This window comes from Oratosquilla oratoria, chromosome 28 (genome assembly GCF_046742065.1).
Source record: "Oratosquilla oratoria isolate Oo_2021 chromosome 28, ASM4674206v1, whole genome shotgun sequence".
Taxonomy (NCBI): Eukaryota; Metazoa; Arthropoda; class Malacostraca; order Stomatopoda; family Squillidae; genus Oratosquilla; species Oratosquilla oratoria.
Genome location: NC_134804.1, coordinates 31,354,046 through 31,377,914, shown reverse-complemented (window position 1 = coordinate 31,377,914; position 23,869 = coordinate 31,354,046). Strand labels below are relative to the sequence as shown.

Here is a 23,869-nt window from a genome sequence, read left to right as displayed (position 1 = left end):
AAGCCTTTGGTATGTCTACATATGTATGCACAAATTCCTATATAAGAGGCACCATCCTAGCCAGATGGGGGGAGTTTAAGATGTTAAACTATATCATCATCATCACATCATCATTAATATTTCAGGTGTGCCCATGGATATCAGCCATTACAATGCTCTCCTTCGAGTGTATTTGGAAAACGAGTTTCCCTTTGCCCCAAATGAATTCCTGGCAGACCTTGAAAAGAAGGGCATGGAGCCTAACAGGGTCACATACCAACGGCTGATATCTCGGTATTGTCAAGTAAGTAAAGAAATGGGTGGGGATGTTTGTGTGCATTTTGACATGGCTACCTCCTTTATGAAGGGGAAAAAGCTCGTGGAATATAGATAGAAGTAAAGAATCGTGTGATCACAGAGGAGTGGAATGGGTGGAGACTGAGAATGGGTGAAAGGATGATGCAGCACAAATGGATGTATTTGTCTGTTCTGTACTTGGGTATTGACTGCATGTTGACATTCAGTCACCATCTAAAGACTTTTCTTGTGTATGATTTGATACAGCTGTCCACTTTACATGGGGGAAAACACCTCTTGATATATGTATGTGTGTATAAAGTTAGAGACTGGTTTGACCAAGAAAGAATGTATTTTCAGAATGGAGACATTGATGGAGCTACAAAGATTCTGGAGTATATGAAGGAGAAACAACTTCCGGTTGGCGAGAATATATTCAATGCTCTCATTACAGGGCATTCAAGAGCCAAGTAAGTGTCCAAAAGAAAATAGGTTTGCATCCAGTTGCCATATCTTTAAGCAAGTGGCACAAAATTTTAATAAAAGTATTAATGAAAATCTGAAAAAAGTCAAAAGATTAATTCATGTATGTCTTAAGAACATATTTGCAATTGTCATTTTGGTCTCACCACAGAGGCTAGGAGCCACTGCCCAACAGGTATTTAGGTGTTTTATAAGTAGTTTACACTTTTGATATTGATGGGTCTAGTGTGGGTGGTGGGTGAAAGTGGAGGGTAGAGGCTTGGAGCTTTAAGTAAAAGTGGGGGGATGTGGGCTGTGAGGCTGTTGTTGTTTGCGTATGATATTGTACTCGTGGCTGGGTTGGAAGAGGGACTGAGGCACTTGGTGGTGGGCTTTAGGAGGGTATGCGACTATGTGAGAGGTGAGAGCTGAAGGTCAATGTGGGCAAGGGTTAGGTGATGACATGTGCAAGGGCTTAGGATAGCAGTGAGCTGGATGCAAATCTAAAGGGCAAGAGGCTGGAGGAAGTGGGGAAATTGTTTGGGATGGCATGTGGCAGCGAGTTGGGGTAGGGGCAGAGGTGAGTTATAGAATAAAGGGAATTGGGTGTTTGGGGACAGTAAAGAATGTCACAGGAGGTGGTTGTTTGTGGATGAGCACAAAAGGAAGACTGTATGAGGGGGTGATTGTTCCCCTGACACTGTATGGAATAGACTTAGAATTTGGAGTCAGAAAGGAGAAGCCTTGACATACTTTAGAACCGTGGTAGAGATTGGGAGGAAGGATGGAGTAGGAAATGTAGAAATGGGGTGGAGTGTGGGATTGGAGGAAGAGCTGGCAATTGGGGTTATTCAAAGGATGGCAGAATGGTTTATACACATAGAAGGGAGTTAAGAAAGACTAGTAAAGGGAATGTGGGAAGCAGAGGTGGGTGGAGTGGACTTGAGGGGAAGACAGAATAAGGTGAGTGAACAGGTTGAAGAAATATGGATGGATGGGGTGAAAGGGGAATTAAGCAAGGAAGGGAGAAGGCAGGAAGTAGGGGTGAGTGGAGAATGACTATGTATAGATTATATTGTGATGCAAAGGAGGGAGGGGATGTGGGGGTAGGCAGTGGTTATGTATGAATGATATTTTGATGCAGCCTGAAGGAATTTCTTCCTGTATTCTCTCTTTTATGCACGAGGGGACAGAGGTGGGGGGGGGGGGTCACTGATTAAGTGAAGTGGCCTTGCTGTGGATATGCTGTCTTGCTGCATAGTTTTTGATCCAGGGCAATGGGCTGAATACAGGGATGACCCGTTGTCTGTGAGGAACTGTGATGAGAGGGAGGGAAGGGTGGAGGATGGGAGTGGGTGTGGGTGCTTGCATTTTGACTTGGCTGCATCTCTCATAAGGGGGAAGTGGCCCTTGGTATATGAATGGATAAGTGGATGGACAGGTTGAAGTGAGTGTTATGTGTAAGAGGAGTGGAGGTGCTGTGTCTTGCTCTATTACCTCTGACTCAAGCAGTGGGCAGGGAACGGATGATCCTTCATCCACAGGGAGCTAAGATGAGAGGGACAACAAATGGGTTTTTGCATAGGTGAAGGGTTGGTATATGCTTTAACTTGTCCCTCCTCCCTCTGTATATGGGGGTAAGGGCTATTTAGTTGATAAAAACCATATTTTTTATGGGTCCAATAATTTTCTTGATTAGAAAAAATGTGAATAATCTTCATCTTTTTTTTATTGTTAATTTTATTTGTGTTGTGATTTTATTTGCATTGTAAAGATGAATATATGTGACCATCTTTTGTACAGTGACTTGGAGAGTGCAAAAAGTATTCTTGGAATCATGGAAGGTGCTGGGCTGGAGCTGAGTACAGAGACCTACTGCACACTGTTGAGTGCCTATGCTGAACATGGAGAAATGGAACTGCTTTGGAAAACATTGGAAGAATGTCAGAGTGCTGATGTTGTCCTCAACCACAGAGATTTCATGGATTTGATCTATGCCCTGGCTGCCAATGGCCATGAACAACATGTCCCAGAGGTGATTATTATTATTATTGTTAGTATTATTCATTTGGATGCTTGCTGGTTGAGCGGGTTAGGGCGTCATTTCTTGTGATGAAGGTCAAGGCTGTTTAAACTTTGCCACCTGTGAGTTGAACCAAGGGCATAGTTCGTTAAATTCCATACTACAAAGTCCTCTGTAAGGGGCACTGTCCTAACCTCCTAATAGAGGTGGGAGGGTTTCGCGACCTTAAACCGAATCACCACCACTGCCATCCTCACCATCATCATCATCTTCAACATCTTCAACATCATTTATTTGTTTATTTATTTACTCTTGTATGAGGGGATGAGAAGGGAGGGTTGCCATGTTAATGAAGTGGCCCTGCTACGGATGTGCTGTATCTTGCTGCATTGCTTCAGACCCATGCAATGGGCAGGAGACAGTGATGACTTTTCATCAAGGAGGAGCTAAGATGAGAGTGAAATAATGAGTGGTGAGTGGGAGTGAGTGCATGGCTTGGTTGGCTACCTCCTAGGGGGAAAAGGACCCTGAAATATAGATAGGTAAATAGTGTTGTGTGGTGCAGGTGGAAGGTTGTTGTATATGTTTGAGTAATATGCTAATTACTCCCCTTTTTCTAGTTCATTTGGGTGTGCTTGTGTGGTATAATGAGATGGGTCATTAGGGTTTTGGGCTTTTGTAGTGGTAAGTGAAATGTGAATGAAAGGGGTAAAGATTTCTTCCCCTTCTAGGCCTAATTTCCTTACCTTGTGGAAAATACTGTATAGGCTGGAAAAATTTATATTCTTTGAATGATGGGGATGGATGATGATGACAATCCAACCATCTTTCCATCCATCTATCCCTCCATATACCAAGGTCTTTTCCCCCTTCTGGGAGGTAGCTAAAGTCAAAAGGCATATACCCATTCCCACCCATTTCATCCACAGTCATTCCAATCCCATCTACATATACCAAGGCTTTTTCCTCCTTACAAGGGAGGTAGCCAAAAAGGAAAAGGCATAAAATCATTCCCACCCATTCCATCCCTGAATACACTCCACACCCCTCCACCCTCCCTCTCATCTTAGCACCTCCTGGATGACAGGTCATCCCTGCACCTTGTCCACTGCCCTGGGTCAGAAGCAGTGTCGCAAGACACAGCACATCCACAGCAAGGCCGCTTCATTAAATCGGCGACCCCCCCTCTCCGTCCCCCCATGCATAAAGGAGAAGAGGGGGAAAAATCCCTTTGGGCTGCATCAAAATTTGCACACACATACTACCTCACCCCCCATCCCCCCACCCATTCCACCTCATGCATCACAACATCATCCATATACAACCATTCTCCATTCACCCCTGTCTTCTGTCCTCTCCCGTCCTTCCTCAACAGACATTCCCCTCTTCCCCAAAGCCCCCTTCACCCCATCCATCCTCCTCATCCTAGGACATCCCTTCATGTTCACTCCCTCCACACATATACACACACCAAGGGCTTTTTCCCCCTTACCAGGAAGGTAGCCAAAGTCAAAAGGCCTAATTCCACACTTGCCCATTTCATCCTCACCAGATCTTCTCCCATACACCACCTCTCCCTCCTTCTCTTCCTGGCTCCTCATGGATAGTGGGTCATTCTTGCATCTTGCCTATCACCCTGGGTCAGAAGCAATGCAGGAAGACACAGCACATCCACAGCAAGGCTGCTTCATTTAATTGGCAACCCTCCCATCTCTGTCCCATCATGCAGAAACATTGAAGACAGAGAGAAAACCCTTTAGGCTGCTTCAGAATATCATTCACACATAACCACTCCTTAACCCTCCCATCCCCCACCCACTCCCTTCCATGTATCATAGTATCATCCATACACAGACATTCTGTACTCACCCCTATCTTTTGTATTCACCCTTCTTTCCTCAACAGACATCCCCCCCTTGCTCAATACTCCTTTTACCATCCATCTCATCCTCTTTTGTCCCCTCATGTTCACTCCATCCACCTGCCTTCCACATTTCTTTTTCAAGTCTTTCTCCAATCATTGTTTCCATGTGTCCAAATCATTCCAATACTCTTTCATCAACCCTGTTTCCCATCTTCTTTTCCACCCTTGTTCTTCTCCTCACCCCCTCATTTCTCACTCAAACACTTTTAAATTCTTCCCCTGTTCCTTTCTTGTGTTCCATGTCTCTGCCCCATACAGTGTTGTTAGTACAATCACCCCTTCATACAATCTTCTCTTATCATCCATTCCCAAATGTCTATTTCTTATTACACTTTTTAATCCCTTGTTTAAGGTGATGAGATGTACAAGATGTACACTTTAAGGTAATGAAATGTACAAAAGGAGAGTATGGCAGCAATTTGGAAGAGAGTATTAAAGGAGAGAGGCTGGATGAAGTGGATAGCTTTAGATATTTGGAATTGCATGTGGCTTGAAAGGGAGGAGTGGAGGTGGAGGTAGATTGTAGATTGAGAGAAGCAAGTAAATGCCAGTTTTAATAAAAAGAAATAATGAAGATATTTTTCCTCATTGCAGCTTATGGAGAAAGTGCCAAAAGGAATCGGATATAATCAGGATGCAATAAACCTCATATTTCGACTGATCAACATTGGGAAGGATGATGTAGCTTTCAAACAAATGGAGTCAATGGTTTTGCCACAGAATTCAGAAGGTGTTGTTGCTCCTGTTGGGTACTTCTTTATAAAACACCTCGTTAAGGTTGGAAGGGTAAGTAGTTTTATCCTTAAATGAATCCTTGTACTTCTGTAGTCTGTTATTGATCTACCCTACCCACATTCAATGAATACACAAATCAGGGAAGACAACACTCAACACAAAGATAGATTCATAACACTAATACACATCAACATACCTGTCTTCAACCAAACAAAAGAAACTAAATAATCATTTACAGATACCACATCTGAAATAATCATAATCCTGTGACTATTGTCAGTTACCTGGGATTTTTGGGTTTTCTGTAAGAGAAAAAAGGGAGGGAGGGGTGGTGAATGGGAGTGGAGTATGTGGGGATGAAATGGGTTGGAGTGGATTTATGCCTTTGACTTTGTCTACCTCCCTTGTAAAGGGTGAAAAGAGGTACAAGAGAAACCTGGGGCAGTGGGTGGGTTGATTGAATGTTGGATCTCTGTGTTATGATTTTAATCTTTATTTCTAATGTGTTTAAAGTATGTTTTGTGTTGGAGTGTTTTTGAGTGTAGGTGTGAGTGTGTTGGCAGTGGCTCTTATTTCATTGTGTACAAATTAATGTTTGAGTGTGGTGTATATAAGATTACCCAGGAGTTGTATTGTGACACCAAATTGGGAATTGGTGTGTGTGTGTAATACATGGGTTTTGGGTATGTTTAAGGGCTTGGGTTGGTTTTGGTGTTACTGGTTATAAGGAAGAATTGTAGGAGGCCAGGTTATATGTGAAAGAAAAGTAGATACATATACCAAGGGCTCTTTCCCCCTTACCAGGGAGGTAGCCAAAGTCAAAAGGCATGAAATAATAGCATAAAATCAAAAAGGCATAAAAGAAAAAGAAAAAAAATTGTGAAAATAGATCAGCAGGAGGTGGAGAAGTGATAGAAAGTAAATTTTTGGTCCTGGTCCAAAGACCAGGTATCAGCCCTGAAGGTGTGGTGGGGGGAAGGTTTCCTTCATAGGTAAATGGGACAACCAGTGTGTCTGGGATGGGTGAAGGGTGAGTGTATGCTTTGGATGGGCCATCCTCCTTACAAAAAGGCAAGGGCCTTTTTGGTATATGATTGTACATGTCTGTAATATTAGCTTACATTTGTTTGTTTTTTTCTCCCACAGCCAGTAAGTCAGGTGATCCAGTACTGTCAGTTGATGAAGACCAAAGGGTTGAATGTTAGAGCAATAGAAAAGGCATTGGAAATTTCACTCACGATGGGACAGAGAGATTCTGCTTTGGCTTTAATTAAAGTTCTGCAAGAGAACCAGTCTCCAGTGAGACCACACTACTTCTGGCCAATTTTCAGAGGTCTCACCAACAGCAAAGAAACTGACAGTGAGTGAATTGTTTCTCAAAATGTTTTACATAATAGCAGTTTCTCAGAAATGTGATTGACCATTAACTCTTTCAGCATGGCCTCCTCACTATGGCAGTGTTTCCAAAATTAGTAAAATTTCTTTATATTAGTAAGAAAAAAGATTGTAGAGTATGACAATATAGCAGTGTTTCTCATTGTGGGGCATATGCCCCACAGGTGGGCAGTTCAGTTTTTCAGGTGGGCAGCATGATTTTTAAGGGGTGCAATTGAGGGCAACTGAGGAAGTCTGGGTAAAAAAAAATATTTATATTTTATTATTATTATTATATATATATATATATAATTTTTTTTTTTTTTTTTTTTTTTTTTATGCCTTGTTCTTTTGAAGTGGTTAAACCAAGCTTTTATGCTTTTTTAGCTGAAGGGGAGTTTATTTTTCAAATGATAAGAATTGTATATCACTACCTGGGGGGGAGATCCGGATTTTAAAGGTGGTTAGGTGGTGCATGGCCAAAAAAAAAATTTAAGAACCATTGCACTATAGCATGTTGGTTAATCAAGTCACTACCCTTTTGATATAGTAAATCCCTTGAGCTGGGTAGAATCTCCTGACATTACCCAGAATGAAATTAGAGTAAGGACCAAAAGCTGACAGGAAATCAGTTATGTGCTGTTTGCTCATAAAAGGTTGAAACAGTCCTCCTAATGCAAAAAGGCAAGAATCCTGCTCCTCTCATGTCACCTTCTCTCTACAGAGGTGTATGATATGATTAAAGAGATGCAGGCCATGGAGGTTCCTGTGACTTTGGAAACGATGGTCGATTACATCATCCCAGCTGTTGCCCAGGATGAAAGTGACCCCGAGCCAGCCATTGCCCAGATGAAGGAGTGCGACATCAGTGTCCCTAATATCATCAATGCCTTCATCAGTTACCATATTCAAAATGGCAACCTTCAGACAGCTGCTGATCTGAGTAAGTAAATTTTTTTTTTTATTAGTTTCCAGGAATGATTTTATGCCTTTTTCTTTTTGGCTACCCCCCTTGTAAGGGGGAAAAAGCCTTGGTATATATATGTATGTATGTATGTATTAGTTTCCAGTACTTCATTTATCTCTTTGGTTCCCAAAATGGGTGGTACCATTCCCCTGGGGGTGGTGGAAGGATTTAATTTATGAAATACATCTTTGTGTTTAAGCTTGTTGTTTTCAACTTGAAGCATATAAAAAAAAAATTCATATGTCAGTATGAGGGCAGGGAAGGGGCTTTAGGAATCCACCTGAAAACCAAGTAGTAGTGGATGCAGGGGTGGGGCTGAAAGGGCTGAAGCCATTATTTAGAATGGACGCCCTTCCTAACCTCTGCAGTGTGGCCAGGATTTGGACTGACACTAAATCCCTGTGCGGTTACCAGACAAAGCCACGGCAGGCCTGTGGGGCTGTTGTTAGGGAGAGCTTATATGTGTTTAAGTAATATGTTATGTTCTACTTTTGTCATGTGGTGAGTTGGGTGAATTGGGTTGAGGGCTCAATCATATAACCGTATTTTTGTCTAATATAAATATTATCTTCATTCCAGTCGATAGATATCGTGTACGAGTGTTGCTGAAGCTGAGGCGAGCCCTAAGTGAAGCCTATTTGAAGTCCACAGAAGCCAATGCTGCAGCAGTTTTGTTAGGACAAATGGGGGCCAGCAAAAGTGATGAGCAGACTATTGCCGAATCAGGTAATGTTCCTTGCTTGTATTTCACTCCATTGGATCTGTTGTGCTCTTGGAAAAAAGAAATAATAATCACTAATGCTTTTACTGATGAGTGTCTTGTGAATCTTCCAAAGGAAGTTGTTTGTAAGATTTTTTTTTTTTTTTTTTTTTTTTTTTCTCCTCTCCTCTCTTCTCTCTTAAATGGTGGCATTCTTCCTTCCTGTATAATACAACTAGGTAAATACACACACACACACACAAATGTACATGCACAAACACATATACACCACACAAAGTTTTAAGAGTTTGCTATAAGTGGATAGTTTTAGATACTTGGGTGCAAGTGTAGCAGGAAAAGGTGGAGTGAAGGTGGAGGTAGAATGTAGATTGAGAGAAGCGAGTAAATGCCTTGGTGGATTAAAGAGTGTAATGAGGAATAGACATTTGGGAATGGATGCGAAGAGGAGACTGTATGAAGGAGTGATTGTGCCAACAGCACTGTATGGGGCAGAAACATGGAACATAAGAGAAGAAGAGAGAAGGAGTTTGAATGTGTTTGAGATGAGGTGTCTGAGAAGTATGGTGGGGGTTACTAGGCTGGATAGAGTGAGAAATGAGGAGGTGAGGAGGAGAACAGGGGTGAAAAAGGATTTGGGAGATAGAGTTGATGAAAGAATATTAGGATGGTTTGGACACATGGAAAGAATGAGTGAAGAAAGACTAGTAAAAGAGGTATGGAAGGCAGATGTGGAGGGAGTGAACATGAAGGGACGTCCTAGGATGAGGTGGATGGATGGGGTGAAGGGGGCTTTGGGGAAGAGGGGAATGTCTGTTGAGGAAGGAAGGGAGAGGACGGAAGACAGAGGTGAGTGGAGAATGGTTGTATATGGATGATGTTGTGATTGCATGAGGAGGAATGGGCGGGGGGGTGGGGGGTGGGGTAGTATGTGTGAGTAAATTTTGACGCAGCCCGAAGGGATTTCTCCCCGTCCTCTCCTTATATGTAAGGGGGGACGGAGAGGGGGGGTCGCCGATTAAATGAAGCGGCCTTGCTGTGGATGTGCTGTGTCTTGCGACACTGCTTCTGACCCAGGGTGGTGGGCAGGGTGCAGGAATGACCCGTCATCCAGGAGGTGCTCAGATGAGAGGGAGGGTGGGAGGGGTGTGGAGTGTATTTGGGGATGAAATGGGTGGGAGTGTTTTTATGCCTTTCCCTTTTTGGCTACCTCCCTTGTAAGGGGGAAAAAGCCTTGGTATATGTATGTATGTATGTATTCTTTTCTCCCTCCATTACAAAGAAGTCAGAGAAGGAAGAGATAGTCATAGAAATGGTAAAGAAAAGGCTCACTGGGGCAGCATAAAGGAGGGACAGCAATAGTACAAAAACATCTCATTCCTTTATTGAATGTTCGAACATTTGGAGTTATTCTGTCATTATTAGTAGAGATTTTACTCTAACACTGATAAATGTTGTGTGACTTAGATCTATACAGGCACCCCAAAACAGTCCCTAAAGTGACTGTATGATATGCAGTCATTATCTAAGGACAAGTATTGCCCCATACTACAGTATATATGCTACAGAATACATAGAATTGATCTCTCATTCCTTCCCCGTAGGTTCAGAGTCGGATAGCGATGGTGAAAAAGTTACAGCGCTGCCTCAAAATGAAATAGTTGTTGGGAATTTCTTGCTTGATGTTGTATATATGTCAAGACCACAGCAGATGATTGAGAAGTTGGAGCCCATGCTCAAAGTAAGTGAACTGCAAATGTCTATATATTTATCTATCTATACACTAAGGGCCTTGTACCCAACCAAGGCACAAACTCATTCCTACTCATTCCACTCCTATCCATCTGCCATTTGTTTCCTGTTCATCTTACCTCCTCCTGTAAGTGTAAAGGGTTATAAACTATTTGTGAGGAACTGGTACTAACCCTTTCGTGGTTACAGTTCTTGGGTTCTAAACAAATTTAAGGACTTGTGGTTAGGCTGAGGATAGGGATGAGTGGAGCATGGTTGTGTATGGATGATATTTTGAAGCAACCTGAAAGGATTTCTCTCCATCTATTTTCTGCATGAGGGGACAAGGAGGGAGGGACTGTAAGTGAAGCAGCCTTGTTGTGGGTGTGCTTTGTCTTGCTGCATTGCTTCTGACCTAGGCAGTACATAGTAAAAAGGGATGACACTTCATTCACAAGGAACTAAGTTGAGGGGGAAAAAAAGGTGGTGGATGTGAGTGGAATGGGTGGGGGTGGATGCATGACTTGACTTGACTGGCTACCTCCCTTATTAGGAAGAAGAAGGTATATCATGGGACTATGAATAAGAGGAGACTGTATGAAGGATTGATTGTGCCAACAGCACTGTATGGGGCAGAAACATGGAACATAAGAGAAGAAGAGAGAAGGAGTTTGAATGTGTTTGAGATGAGGTGTCTGAGAAGTATGATGGGGGTTACTAGGCTAGATAGAGTGAGAAATGAGGAGGTGAGGAGGAGAACAGGGGTGGAAAGGGAGTTGGGAGATAGGGTTGATGAAAGAGTATTAGGATGGTTTGGACACATGGAAAGAATGAGTGAAGAAAGACTAGTAAAGGAGGTATGGAAGGCAGATGTGGAGGGAGTGAACATGAGGGGACGTCCTAGGATGAGATGGATAGATGGGGTGAAGGGGGCTTTGGGGAAGAGGGGAATGTCTGTTGAGGAAGGACGGGAGAGGACAGAAGACAGGGGTGAATGGAGAATGGTTGTTAATGGAAGATGTTGTGATGCATGAGGTGGAATGGACGGGGGGATGGGGGGTGAGGTAGTATGTGTGAGCAAAATTTTGACGCAGCCCGAAGGGATTTCTTCCCATCTTCTCCTTTATATGGGGGGACGGAGAGGGGTGGTCGCCAATTTAATGAAGCGGCCTTGCTGTGGATGTGCTGTGTCTTGCGACACTGCTTCTGACCCAGGGCGGTGGACAGGGTGCAGAGATGACCCGTCATCTAGGAGGTGCTAAGATTGGAGGGGTGTGGAGTGTATTCAGGGATGGAATGGGTGGAAATGATTTTATGCCTTTTCCTTTTTGGCTACCTCCCTAGTAAGGGGGAAAAAGCCTTGGTATATGTATGTATGTGTATGTATGTATGATATGGCTACATCCCTTGTAAGGTGGAAAAAGCCTTGGTATATGTATGTATGTATGGATGATTTGCTGTGTATAGATGATATTGTTATGAAAGGAAGGGGTGGAGGATGGGGGGGTAGGGGATGTTTATGTGTGAACAATATTTTGACGTTGCCTGAATTGGTTTCTCCCTGTTTTCTCGTTTTCTACATGAGGGGATGGAGAGGGAGTGTCGCTGATTGAGTAAAGCAGCCTTACTGTAGATGTGCTATGTCTTGCTGCATAGCTTCTGACCCAGGGCAGTGGGTGGGATACAGGGATGACCTGTCATCCATGAGGAGTTAAGATGAAAGTGGGGAAAGGGTGGTGGATGGGAGTGGAGTGGGTGGGAGTAGGTACGTGTCTTTTGACTTGGCTACCTTCCATATGAGGAGGAAAAAGCTTTTGGTATATAGATGGATGCATGATGCTTAATTCCATCAATCCATTGGTGCCCATTAGCTGAATAAAATCGCTTGTAAGCGATAATGGTATTAATCAAGGGTTGCATTGGATTGAAGGGATTGTTTGATTTATTTTGAACTCATTCTAGGAACACTTTCTTGGTTGAATAGAATTGTAAGGTATTGGTCACTGCAGAATCCGTAGAATGTGCCACTGGGCTGATGGAGTTAAGGCAGCCCAATGGGCTGTCTTCTCTTTTTCTGCATGTGGGGACAGAGAGAGGGGGGTTGCCAAATAAATGAAGTGGCCTTACTGTGGTTGTGCTGTGTCTTGCTACATTGCTTCTGATCCAGGACAATGGGTGAAATGCAGGGATGACCCATCATCCAGAAGGAGCCAAGAAAAGAGGGATGGAGGGTTGGTGAATGGGAGTGGAGTATGTTGGGATGAAGTGGGTGGGAGTAGATTTATGCCTTTGACTTTGGCTATCTTCCTTGTAAAGGGGAAAAGCCCTATATGTATGTATGTATTATGATAGGAGAAATATACTTTCTTGCAGTCCAGAGAAAAATGTATGAGGTGTGTGATTATATGTTAGTGGGAATGTTCAAGGGTTACAGAGAGGAGGATGCCTAGTCCCATCACTATGTCCCATTTTAGCTGCCTTTATGACCTGAGTGGGAAAACTTGGTGGCAGTATTCTATCTTCCCCCTACCACAGGGGACAAAGGCAAAAATGGAAATATATGCACATAAAAGGGGTACAGGACAGTATTAAGAGGGGGGCCTGTATAATGGAGGGACAGTTCCAGTATAATAAAGCAGCAGCATTTCTCTATGAATAGAGATTTCCTCTTAACATAGACAAAATGATGTGAGGCTCTGGTCAGTAGGGGCATCCCATATAGTCCCAATAGTATTGGCTGCATGCTACTGAGCAATTTATATTTTACAAATCTATTGTATTCTACCTTATAAGGAACTTGGCTATCTCCCTCATACAGGGGGAAAGCCCTTGGTATATGGTATAGGAATGCTCAAAGTTCACTTCTTTGCCAGGCACTTGAGGAGAGAGGCCTCAGCATAGAGAAGTCTCAGGCAACTAAACTTCAAGCTCGGCTTGGGGAACACATCACAGAAACCGTCTCTGCATCCATTGAACGTCTTGCATCTGGTACTCTTGTTGCACAGCCCCTACAGTCTCGATCATCAGTTCCTTTGGTAAGATGGAAATATTTGTTGTTGTTGTTGCTCCTGAGACTGTCTGGCTGAGCAGTCCTGTGGCAGCTTGGTTTATGCTGTGCATACTAATATACTATGAAGTAGAATGGAATACTGAAGAACATTCTAGTATATCATGTGATTATGATGACCATAAAAGAAAATGAAAATAGGAAGAAATAGGTTGCTGTACATATGAAGAAAGATGATGCTGTTATGATTATTTTGTTACATTCATGCTTTGAATTATTTTTTGTTTTCTGAGATGCATTTTTTTAATACAACCTTTAGAGACAGCAGACAATTGCTGAGCTTGAACGCAGAGCTATGGAGCTACAGATAAAGAACATGCCATCCTCAGCCATTCTTGCTCAACTTCTTATTAATTATGCAAGAAATAAAGATGTGGAGAAAGCTGAAGAAGTCAAACAGGTAGGAATTTCTGCAACATGGATTACAACAACTAAATGTAAGGGAGTGGACAAAAGTTCATTATATTGGTCAGATGATAATAATAATAATAATAATAATTGTTTCCTCGAGTTTCACTGACTGAAGACCCACAGAGGGTGGGGGATCTCCTTGAACCAAATATAAGCTCTTATTGGCAGCTAGAATAAATACACATTTAAAATGCAGTGAACAGGTTATTAATCAAGGTATTCAACTCATTTGCTGCAGAGGTGGGGATGGGCTTCTCAAGTTGAATAGAATTGCCTGGGAACAATTAAGATAGTCATAAATTATAGCAAAGTAGTCAATCAAATTAGGAGGTATAGAAATGTCATCTCAGGTATTAGTAGGTTCCAGGGCCCAGCCGTTTTCATGTTTATTTTCTCATTAAATTTAAAAGACCAGAGCCCCCACCTAGTGGAACAAAATCATGTAGCTTTTGCTTAAACAAAATTATTAAAGAAGCAAATGGGTCTAAGTGGATTAGTCAACTTAGTATTTAATGCTACAAGGACCATAGACTGTACTAAAAGTGCCCATTTTTGTGTTCATACCCAGTGATTTAAACATAAGTCACCTGTATGTAAAGAATGAGTTACCATTGATCCATTTGAAACTCCTAGTTTGAAATTGGACTGGAGTACATATCATGTTTCATGATTAATTAAACATCCTATAGTATTTATTACAAAATAAAAAGTCAGATAAAGATATGAAGATATATTGTATTTCAGAAATTGGATGCAGAAGAGTATGTGTATGGTATAGGGCAGTATGTCCTTCTCATCGACATGTATGTAAATGCTGGTCATCTAGAATCAGCCATGAAGCTTCTTAAAGAATTGCAGCAGAGGGAACCAGAGGTTGTGTTATCACCAATCAAGACAATCAAGTTAGCCAGTCTTATGGTGGCTGAAGAAAAACTGGATGGTATGTTGGCAACTAGGTTTGTTTTCCTGAGTAACTCCTTCAATCCAAAGTGCTCTTCACTGCCCCAGATCTCTCTTTGCAGGAGGTCCAAGAGCCTTTGGATTGGTCCACAAGTCACTCAAGGAAGAAATATTGTTGTCTGGGTATAGCTAGAGTAGGACAATGTAGGAAGTGGTGTTCAGGATCTTCTGTGTGGTGATGGCATCTGGGGTAGTTTGTCTCTGGTGTGGCCTATTCTTTGTTGATTTTGTTGTAAAGATCTTAATAGATCAATAAAGGTAGCTTTTAATTACTTGGATGAGGTAATGGTAAAGAAAATACTAGTTACACTGATAAGACCAAGATTGAAGTACATAGCAACACTGTGGACATCCAGTACAAAAAAGAAGATAAGGAAAATAGAAGGAATCCAAAGAGCAACAACAAAGACTGCCCCAACACTTTCAAAACTGACATACAAGCAAAAATTGTCTAAATTGGAACTACCAGCCATGGAACAAAGAAGAGAAAGAGGCCATCTGTTGGCCATTTACAGAATCATCAAAGGCATGGAAGTCCTTGACAGAGAAGCATGAAAAGAAACTCAAAAAGGACAGTTATAGAAAAGATCTGATAGGATTCGCAGTACTGTGAAAGTAGTGGAGGCATCGGCGAAAGCGCAAGAAAGGAGATTACATTGGTTCGGCCATGTGAAGAGAAGAGATGAAGACTACGTGGGAAGGAGAGTGATGGAGATGGAGGTGCAGGGGAGATGCAGGCGAGGGAGACCCAAGCTGCGTTGGAAGGACAGACTGAGAGAGGACCTTAAGGAAAAACATTTGGAGGAGGAGCAGGTGATGGACTGAAATAAGTGGAAACGACTAGCGAGGAACAACGACCTCATATGAAAATGGGAAGCGTCAACAGGAAAAGAAGATAGAAGAGATCTGAAAAAAAAACAAAAAGTTTTCCACACAGAGTGGTGGATGTCTGGAAGAAATTGGACAAAACAATGATGTGTGCAAAAACCATACATGAATTTATGAACAAACTAGATGTTGCGAGATACAGAGATGGGTCACCACAAGCATAGCTCTCCTTCCTGTATAATACAACTAGGTAAATACACACACACACAAATGTACACGCACAAACACATACACACCACACAAAGTTTTAAGAATTTTCTATAATTTTTTTTTTTCTGTTTTAATAGATGCTCAGAAGTCACTTGAAGATGGTGCAAAAGGATTACCTGATGAAACGGAACAAGACCAGATGATTTTGAACCATCTCTGTTGGAAGATGTTGAACTCCATGGCTGAGAAGGGAGATGTTGCTTCCATCAAGAAGTTGCACAAAGTTCTTTTTGATTGTAAATATGTTCAGCCGAGCACAATGCAGTTGGGACCCCTTATCAAAGCACACTTTGCAAAGTAAGTAGCTGTTGTCTGTTTGTTAGTATGGAGTCAATCTCTTGCATTGTGGTAGACAGGACAGCAATACATCAGAAGTGGTGTATCCCTGGAACCATGGCTTCTCATTACTTTACAATGTTGTTGCTGGCTCATCCTCCTCCTTTTACAGTGTCTACAATTGAAATCCTGTTTTTAAACAAAGTAAATAGTTTTATGATTTATATATATATATATATGTATATATATATCTTGGGTAGAGTGCCGGAGGACTGGAGGAGTGCCTGTATAGTTCCACTTTATAAGGGAAAAGGGGACAAGTGTGAATGTAGTAGTTTCAGAGGGATTAGTTTGTTAAGTGTAGTTTGGAAGGCTTATGGGAGGATCTTGATTGAGAGGATTAAGAGAGGAACAGAGGGAGTAATTGGTGAGGAACAGTGTGGATTTAGGACGGGTAGAGGTTGTGTAGATCAGATCTTTGTGGTAAAACAGATATGTGAGAAAGCTATAGGAAAGGGGAAGGATATTTTTTGGGCTTTTATGGATCTGGAAAAGGCTTACGATAGGGTAGACAGAAAGGCACTGTGGGAGGTTATGCAGATATATGGGATAGAAGGAAAGCTTCTAGGAGCAGTCAAGAGTTTTTATGAGAGTAGTAGAGCTTGTGTCAGGATTAGAAATGGAGAGAGTGAGTGGTTCAAGGTAAAGGTGGGACTTCGTCAAGGATGCGTTATGTCGCCCTGGCTGTTCAACCTATACATGGATGGGGTAGTGCGAGAGGTAAATGCAAGGGTAGTGGGTCAGGGATTGGAGATGGTTAAAGAAAATGGAGAAAAGTGGGAGGTGAGCCAGCTGTTGTTTGCGGACGACACTGCGCTTGCTGCAGGATCGGAGGAGTGTTTGAGGAAGTTGGTGACAAAGTTTGGGAGAGTATGTGATAGAAGAAAGCTGAAGATAAATGTGGGTAAAAGTAAGGTGATGAGATGTACAAGGGGTGAAAGTGGTAGTAGACTGGAAGTGAGCATAAAGGGAGAGCAACTGGAGGAAGTGGATAGTTTTAGATACTTGGGTGCAAATGTGGCAGGAAAAGGTGGAGTGAAGGTGGATGTAGAATTTAGATTGAGAGAAGCAAGTAAATCCCTTGGTGGATTGAAGAGTGTAATGAGGAATAGACATTTGGGAATGGATGCTAAGAGGAGACTATATGAAGGAGTGATTGTGCCAACAGCACTGCATGGGGCAGAAACGTGGAACATAAGAGAGGAAGAGAGAAGGAGTTTGAATGTGTTTGAGATGAGGTGTCTGAAAAGTATGATGGGGGTTACTAGGCTAGATAGAGTGAGAAATGAGGTGAGGAGAAGAATGGGGGTGGAAAGGGAGCTGGGAGATAGGGTTGATGAAAGAGTATTAGGATGGTTTGGACACATGGAAAGAATGAGTGAAGAAAGACTAGTAAAAGAGGTATGGAAGGCAGATGTGGAGGGAGTGAACATGAGGGGCCGTCCTAGGATGAGGTGGATATATGGGGTGAAGGGGGCTTTGGGGAAGAGGGGAATGTCTGTTGAGGAAGGATGGGAGAGGACAGAAGACAGGGGTGAATGGAGAATGGTTGTATATGGATGATGTTGTGATGCATGAGGTGGAATGGGCGGGGGGATGGGGGATGAGGTAGTATGTGTGAGCAAAATTTGACGCAGCCCAAAGGGATTTCTCCCCGTCTTCTCTTTTTATGCATCGGGGGACGGAGAGGGGGGGGGGTCGCTGATTTAATGAAGTGGCCTTGCTGTGGATGTGCTGTGTCTTGCGACACTGCTTCTGACCCAGGTCAGTGGACAAGGTGCAGGGATGACCTGTCATCCAGGAGGTGCCAAGATAAGAGGGAGGGTGGAGGGGGTGTGGAGTGTATTTAGGGATGGAATGGGTGGGAATGATTTTATGTCTTTTCCTTTTTGGCTACCTCCCTTGTAAGGGGGAAAAAGCCTTGGTATATGTATGTATAATCTTTCATCTCTTTTCCTAATTAATTGTGATAGTTTGACAATGTATATTGCACTGTATGATAATAGTTGAAGATTTATACATGCATCTTTATTTTTATTTCTGTCATCTTAGCTATAACTTGTCCAGTTTGTAAAGAAAAAATAGTTATCATACATTCAGAGAAGGATGCTTCTATGAACATTATGGACCTACGGTTTGTTTCATTTATTATTCATTTCTCAATGTTCTTTCATTGACAGTGATGATTTGAAAGGTGCCATGGAAGAATTCACGGACATCTGTCGTACTTATAAAGTGACACCGTGGAAGCATGAACTCACCACCCGCTTTATCAAACTTGAGGACACGGAAAAGTAAGTAAAGTCAGCAAATTAATTAGTGTTGTTATTAGAACATGTCTATTATTGTCTGTGAATATGTAATCATGTAAATTTTTTGTTGTGTTATTGGTGTTGCATTGTGTGCTCTTTGTCAGTATAGTGGGATTGGGGATTGGTTTTTATCTTCGAGTTGTTTTTACTTATTGGTGTCTCATTATGTACTTTAGTACTTTTTCCATTGCATTGGTGTTGACATTTATCAGCTTGATTCAAATACACATGTACCATAAGACCTTTACCCCTTAAAAGGGGAGATGGTTAAGTTATAGCATAGATGTACCTTACACCCATCCCACACCTATCCAAGAAGCTTGTTCATTGTCCCTTTCATCTTAACAACTTGTGGATGTATGGTCATCCCCGTTCCCACACTTTTAATACTCACGTGACTTTCAGCCTGCATATCAAAGATTAGACTGTAAAATCAACAAGAAAAGAAATATACTCAAATTAATTTTAAGCACATGCTTTAGACAATACAGGGAAACTTCAATCACAGTTTGGGAATATGACAAAGTGTCAGGGGTGGTATGTGTATGTGTGCATGTTTATTTGTGTATATATTTCACTGGCAAGAACATTTTCATATTTCTATGTCGCTTGTACTTAACTGATACACATTTAGTATGATAATCATGTGTAGTTTGCTTAATTTTCTTATGGTTATGAGTACCACTTTTTACTAAGTATTTTATATTTTTCTTCCTTAGCTTGCAGAATATAATGGACCTAAGTATTGAAATTCATGGAGAAATGAATAGCTTGTATGACCTCATCTTTGGATTTATAGAGTGTGGGCGAATTAGGCAGGCCCGTAAGATTCTGGAGGTATGTAGTATTATTATTATTTTTTTTTTTTCTTCTTCTTTTTCTCCACTTATTGATTTATTTTTATTTATTTGCCTTTGTATATGTATTTGTTTTTATTGATTGATTTTTTCTCTTTGTTTATTTTTATATTTTCTTTTGAAATGTGTATTCAAATGACTTGTGGAGCAAAAATAGTATAAGAGTACTTGTTATTTCATTTGTAAGGTTTTGTTTGATAAGTAGAATAAAGTACAACATTCTTTTTATTAGACTCCTGGCCTGAGAGCCCGGCATAATCGCTTAGAGTTGAGGTGTGAAAGGTATGCTGCTGAGGAAAAGGTTGTGGAGATGGAAAATCTGATCAGTGTAACCAGAGATCTCTTTGATGTTGATCGACAGATGATGTTTAATCAACTCCTGCAAGTATATAGTAAGTTTTATTTATTTAATTTAATAATGTTTTGACTTAGATGGAAGGGAAATACGTGGATGTGGATGGGAGTGGGATGGGTACATGCCTTTTTGGAGAAATGTTTATGTATGGTATTAAATTGTTCTTTCCATGTGTCCAAACCATCCTAATACTCTTTCATCAACCCTATCTCCCAACTCCCTTTCCACCCCTGTTCTCCTCCTCACCTCCTCATTTCTCACTCTATCCAGCCTAGTAACCCCTATCATACTTCTCAGACACCTCATCTCAAACACATTCAAACTCCTTCTCTCTTCCCCTCTTATGTTCCATGTTTCTATTAGGATGGTTTGGACACATGGAGAGAATGAATGAAGAAAGACTAGTAAAAGAGGTATGGAAGGCAGATGTGGAGGGAGTGAACATGAGGGGACGTCCTAGGATGCGATGGATGGATGGGGTGAAGGGGGCTTTTGGGAAGAGGGGAATGTCTGTTGAGGAAGGACGGGAGAGGACAGAAGACAGGGGTGAATGGAGAATGGTTGTATATGGATGATATTGTAATGCATGAGGTGGAATGGGTGGGGGAATGGGGGATGAGGTAGTATGTGTGAGCAAAATTTGACGCAGCCCGAAGGGATTTCTCCCCGTCTTCTCCTTTTCTGCATGGGGGGATGGAAAGGGGGTCGCCGATTTAATGAAACAGCCTTGCTGTGGATGTGCTGTGCCTTGCGACACTGCCTCTGACCCAGGGGAGTGAACAGGGTGCAGGGATGATCCGTCATCCAGGAGGTGCTAAGGTGAGAGGGAGGGTGGAGGGGAGTGGAGTGTATTTAGGGATTGAATGGGTGGGAATGATTTTATGTCTTTTCCTTTTTGGCTACCTCTCTTGTAAGGGGGAAAAAGCCTTGGCATATGTATGTATGTATTAAATTGTTGTTTTGATAATGATATCCTGCTGTGATTTTTTTTTTTTTGCTGCCTCCCTTATAAGGAGAAAGAAGCCTTTTTTGTTTATTAGATATAGATATTTTGAATTACAATCTTATAAGAAACAGGTATTTGGGGATGAGTTCTATAAGAAGGCTGTATGAGGAGTGATGTTACCCAGGGCACTATATGGAGCAAAGACTTGAATGTAAGGGAGGCAGAAAGATAAAGTGAATGTTTTTGAGGTGAAGCATTTGAGAAATATGATAGTTGCTAAAAACAACACTGCATTTGTAGCAGGACCAGGGGAGGGATTAAGGAAATTAGTGATGGAGTTAAGGAAGATGTGTGAAAGAAGGAAGTTGAAGATAAATGTAGGTAAAAATAAAGTGATGAGATGTACAAGGGGAGAGGATGGTGGCAAATTGGAGACGAGTATTAAGGGAGAGAGACTAGAGGAAGCAGATAGCTTTAGATACTTGGGTGCAAATGTGGTGGGAAAGGGAAGAGTGGAGGTAGAATGTAGATTGAGAGAAGTAAGTAAATGCCTTGGGGGATTAAAAAATGTAATGAGAAATAGACATTTGGGAATGGATGCCAAGAGGAGATTGTATGAAGGGGTGAGTGTGCCGACAGCACTGTATGGGGTAGGAGTTCAAATATATTCAAGATTAAATGCCTGAGATATCAATGAATTGTGGTGTAGATTTTTTTCATGATTATTAATTTATCATCTCTTCTTTTAGAAAAGAAAAACAACTTTGACAAGGCCCTGGGCATTTGGACGAGCATGCAAGAGGAAAATATTGAACCAAGTGAGGCATTCCTATATGATCTTGGAACTTTTCTCAAGAGCAATGGAAAACCAGTGCCTTTTGTTATGCCAGAGGTCAAAACACAGGAACCAACCAAATCTAACAAGCTTAATGAGAAATTCAATGAAGCAGTCAAGTCAGACCTTGAAGCTGCAGTAGATACAAAGAAGAAGTAAGTATTTTGTAATTTTGATAATGATACTGGTCCTAGCCTCCCAATAGAGGGGAGTTTGTGATGTTAAACCACATCATTGATAATGATGCACAAAGAACACAATAACAGGCAATCTGTTTTAACTCCCTTTATACGTATAAGATAAGCCAGCTGTTGTTTGCTGATGACACTGATTGTGGTAGGATGAGAGGAGGGATTAAGGAGGTTAGTGACAGAGTTTAGAAAGATGTGCGAAAGAAGGAAATTAAAGATAAGTGTGGGTAAAAGTAAGGTGATGAGATGTACAAGGGAAAAATGTGGCAACAAATTCGAAGTGAATATTAAGGGAGAGAGACTGGAGGTAGTGGATAGATTTGGAGATTTGGGTACAAATATGTTGGGAAAGGGAGGAGTGGAGGTGGAGGTAGAATGTAGATTGAGAGAAGCAAGTAAATGCCTTGAGGGATTAAACAGTGTAATGAGAAATGGACATTTGGGAATGAATGCTAAAAGGATATTGTATGAAGGTGTTATTGTGCCAACAGCACTGTATGGGACAGAAACATGGAACATAAGAGAGGAGGAGTTTAAATCGGTTTGAGATGAAATGCCTGAGAGGTATGATAGGGGTTACTAGGCTAGATAGAGGAAGAAATGAGGAGGTGAGGAGGAGAGTTGGGGTGGAAAGGGAGGGAAAAGGGGGTGGAATAAATCAGCTTAGCAAAGTTTAGTCAACTGTAGCTCATGTCAATTGTATATATATATATATATATATGTGTGTGTGTGTGTTTACATATATATTCATTCATACACATGAGCACAGTTGATAAAAAGAATAATTTCAATAACTTTTAATTATTGAAGCAAAAAAAAAAAAAAAAAATTTTCATCATTAAAAATATGATAAAAATAATTGCCAAACCAAATGTTAATTTTTATTTCAAGAAATTATTATTTTCTCTTACATATACCAAAAGGCCTTTTCCACCTTATAAGGGGGGAGGGCTGAGTCAGACCACCATACACCCTCCCCACACTCATCCAAAGCTCATATATAGTTCCTCTCATCATGATGCCCTCTGGATAAAGGGTCATCCCTGACCCCTGCCACACTTCTTAGCAGGGGTGGACAATTCAGTCACTTGCGCACTAAGGACACCCAGATTTCGTCTGCGGGCAACCATAAGTTGCTCTCAAGGCACTGGGCAACTATTGTAAAACTGGAATTGTCCACCCCAGATTCACAAAATGTGTAATAAAACCAATTGGAAAATAAAATGAAAAGTTTCCTTAAGACATTTTTCACAAGTAAAAATGTCTTGAATAGATGAAAACATTCAGTCATTTTTCATTTTATTTTCCATCTGGTTTTATTACACATTTTGTGAATCACATGTTTTTAATCATTTGCATATATATATATATATATATACACACACACACACACAACGCGACTCGGTGGCATAGTTGGTAGAGCGCTGAACTGCCACCATAGTGGCCCGCAGTTCTTGGTTCGAATCCTGCCCAGGGCCGAAATTATTTCGGTACCGCTGCGCTTCGGGTCGTTACTCTGACTCTCGTGGGCGGGGAGTTGGGGGTGTGTGTGTGTGCAAGGTCATAGTATTACCCATAGATCGGACCTACGAGCTCTGAGCTCTCTTCCAGGAGGGAAATAGCTGTCGATCACGAGTCCAACACGTGATCCAAAGACCAAGTGAATACACACACACACACACACACACAAAGCATGCTCATGTTGAGGCTAATACAGCTACAAGAAAAAATATTACCATTTTGTTTTTGTTTTCTTTCTTTCTTTCATCTCAGGTGGATTTCATATGTGGGCAGCCACGAGTTAATCAAAAGGGTCCCACTGAGCAACTACTGTAAAACTGGAATTGTCCACCCCTGCTTAGTGTAAAGGCATTGCAAGAAGACTCTCCATATCTCTGATGTTTTATTTCTCCCTTCACAGGGTCGAGTCTTCTGGGAAACAGCTTTCTGTTACCAGCACATCCAAATTGATTGAAGCTATGGTTAAAGAAGAACGATATGATGAGGCATTGAGACTTACCAAAGAGATGATGGGAAAAGGGCAGCACCCCACCCCAAAGATCTTCAAGTTCTTGCTCAATAAGTTGGCCAGTGTGGGAGATGTGGACTCTTTTCTCTATTTTGATGAACACCTTTCACAGGTAGGAATGAATGTCTTATGTATATGTATATATTTGTTAATCCTTGGGTTCTTACTCCACATATACAATAAGGGTGACATACATATATCAAAAGGCCTTTACCTCCTTGTTATGGGTGACTGAGTCAAAGCATAATCCCATTCTGTATCC

General features: G+C 41.5%; 1 protein-coding gene across 1 annotated transcript in view; it reads left to right on the top strand.

The window, feature by feature from the left end:
* bsf (bicoid stability factor) overlaps positions 1-23,869 on the top strand; it is a 49,844-nt gene that overhangs the window by 12,824 nt on the left and 13,151 nt on the right. Inside the window, exons 4-20 of the mRNA XM_076211079.1 lie at positions 126-283; positions 637-746; positions 2,542-2,773; positions 5,280-5,471; positions 6,567-6,780; positions 7,519-7,737; positions 8,341-8,487; positions 10,084-10,220; positions 13,084-13,245; positions 13,537-13,677; positions 14,433-14,628; positions 15,824-16,043; positions 18,263-18,376; positions 19,114-19,231; positions 19,484-19,643; positions 21,302-21,542; positions 23,500-23,719. Of these exons, the coding sequence (XP_076067194.1) occupies positions 126-283; positions 637-746; positions 2,542-2,773; positions 5,280-5,471; positions 6,567-6,780; positions 7,519-7,737; positions 8,341-8,487; positions 10,084-10,220; positions 13,084-13,245; positions 13,537-13,677; positions 14,433-14,628; positions 15,824-16,043; positions 18,263-18,376; positions 19,114-19,231; positions 19,484-19,643; positions 21,302-21,542; positions 23,500-23,719 (2,981 nt within the window). The remainder of the gene's footprint in view (positions 1-125; positions 284-636; positions 747-2,541; positions 2,774-5,279; positions 5,472-6,566; positions 6,781-7,518; positions 7,738-8,340; positions 8,488-10,083; positions 10,221-13,083; positions 13,246-13,536; positions 13,678-14,432; positions 14,629-15,823; positions 16,044-18,262; positions 18,377-19,113; positions 19,232-19,483; positions 19,644-21,301; positions 21,543-23,499; positions 23,720-23,869) is intronic.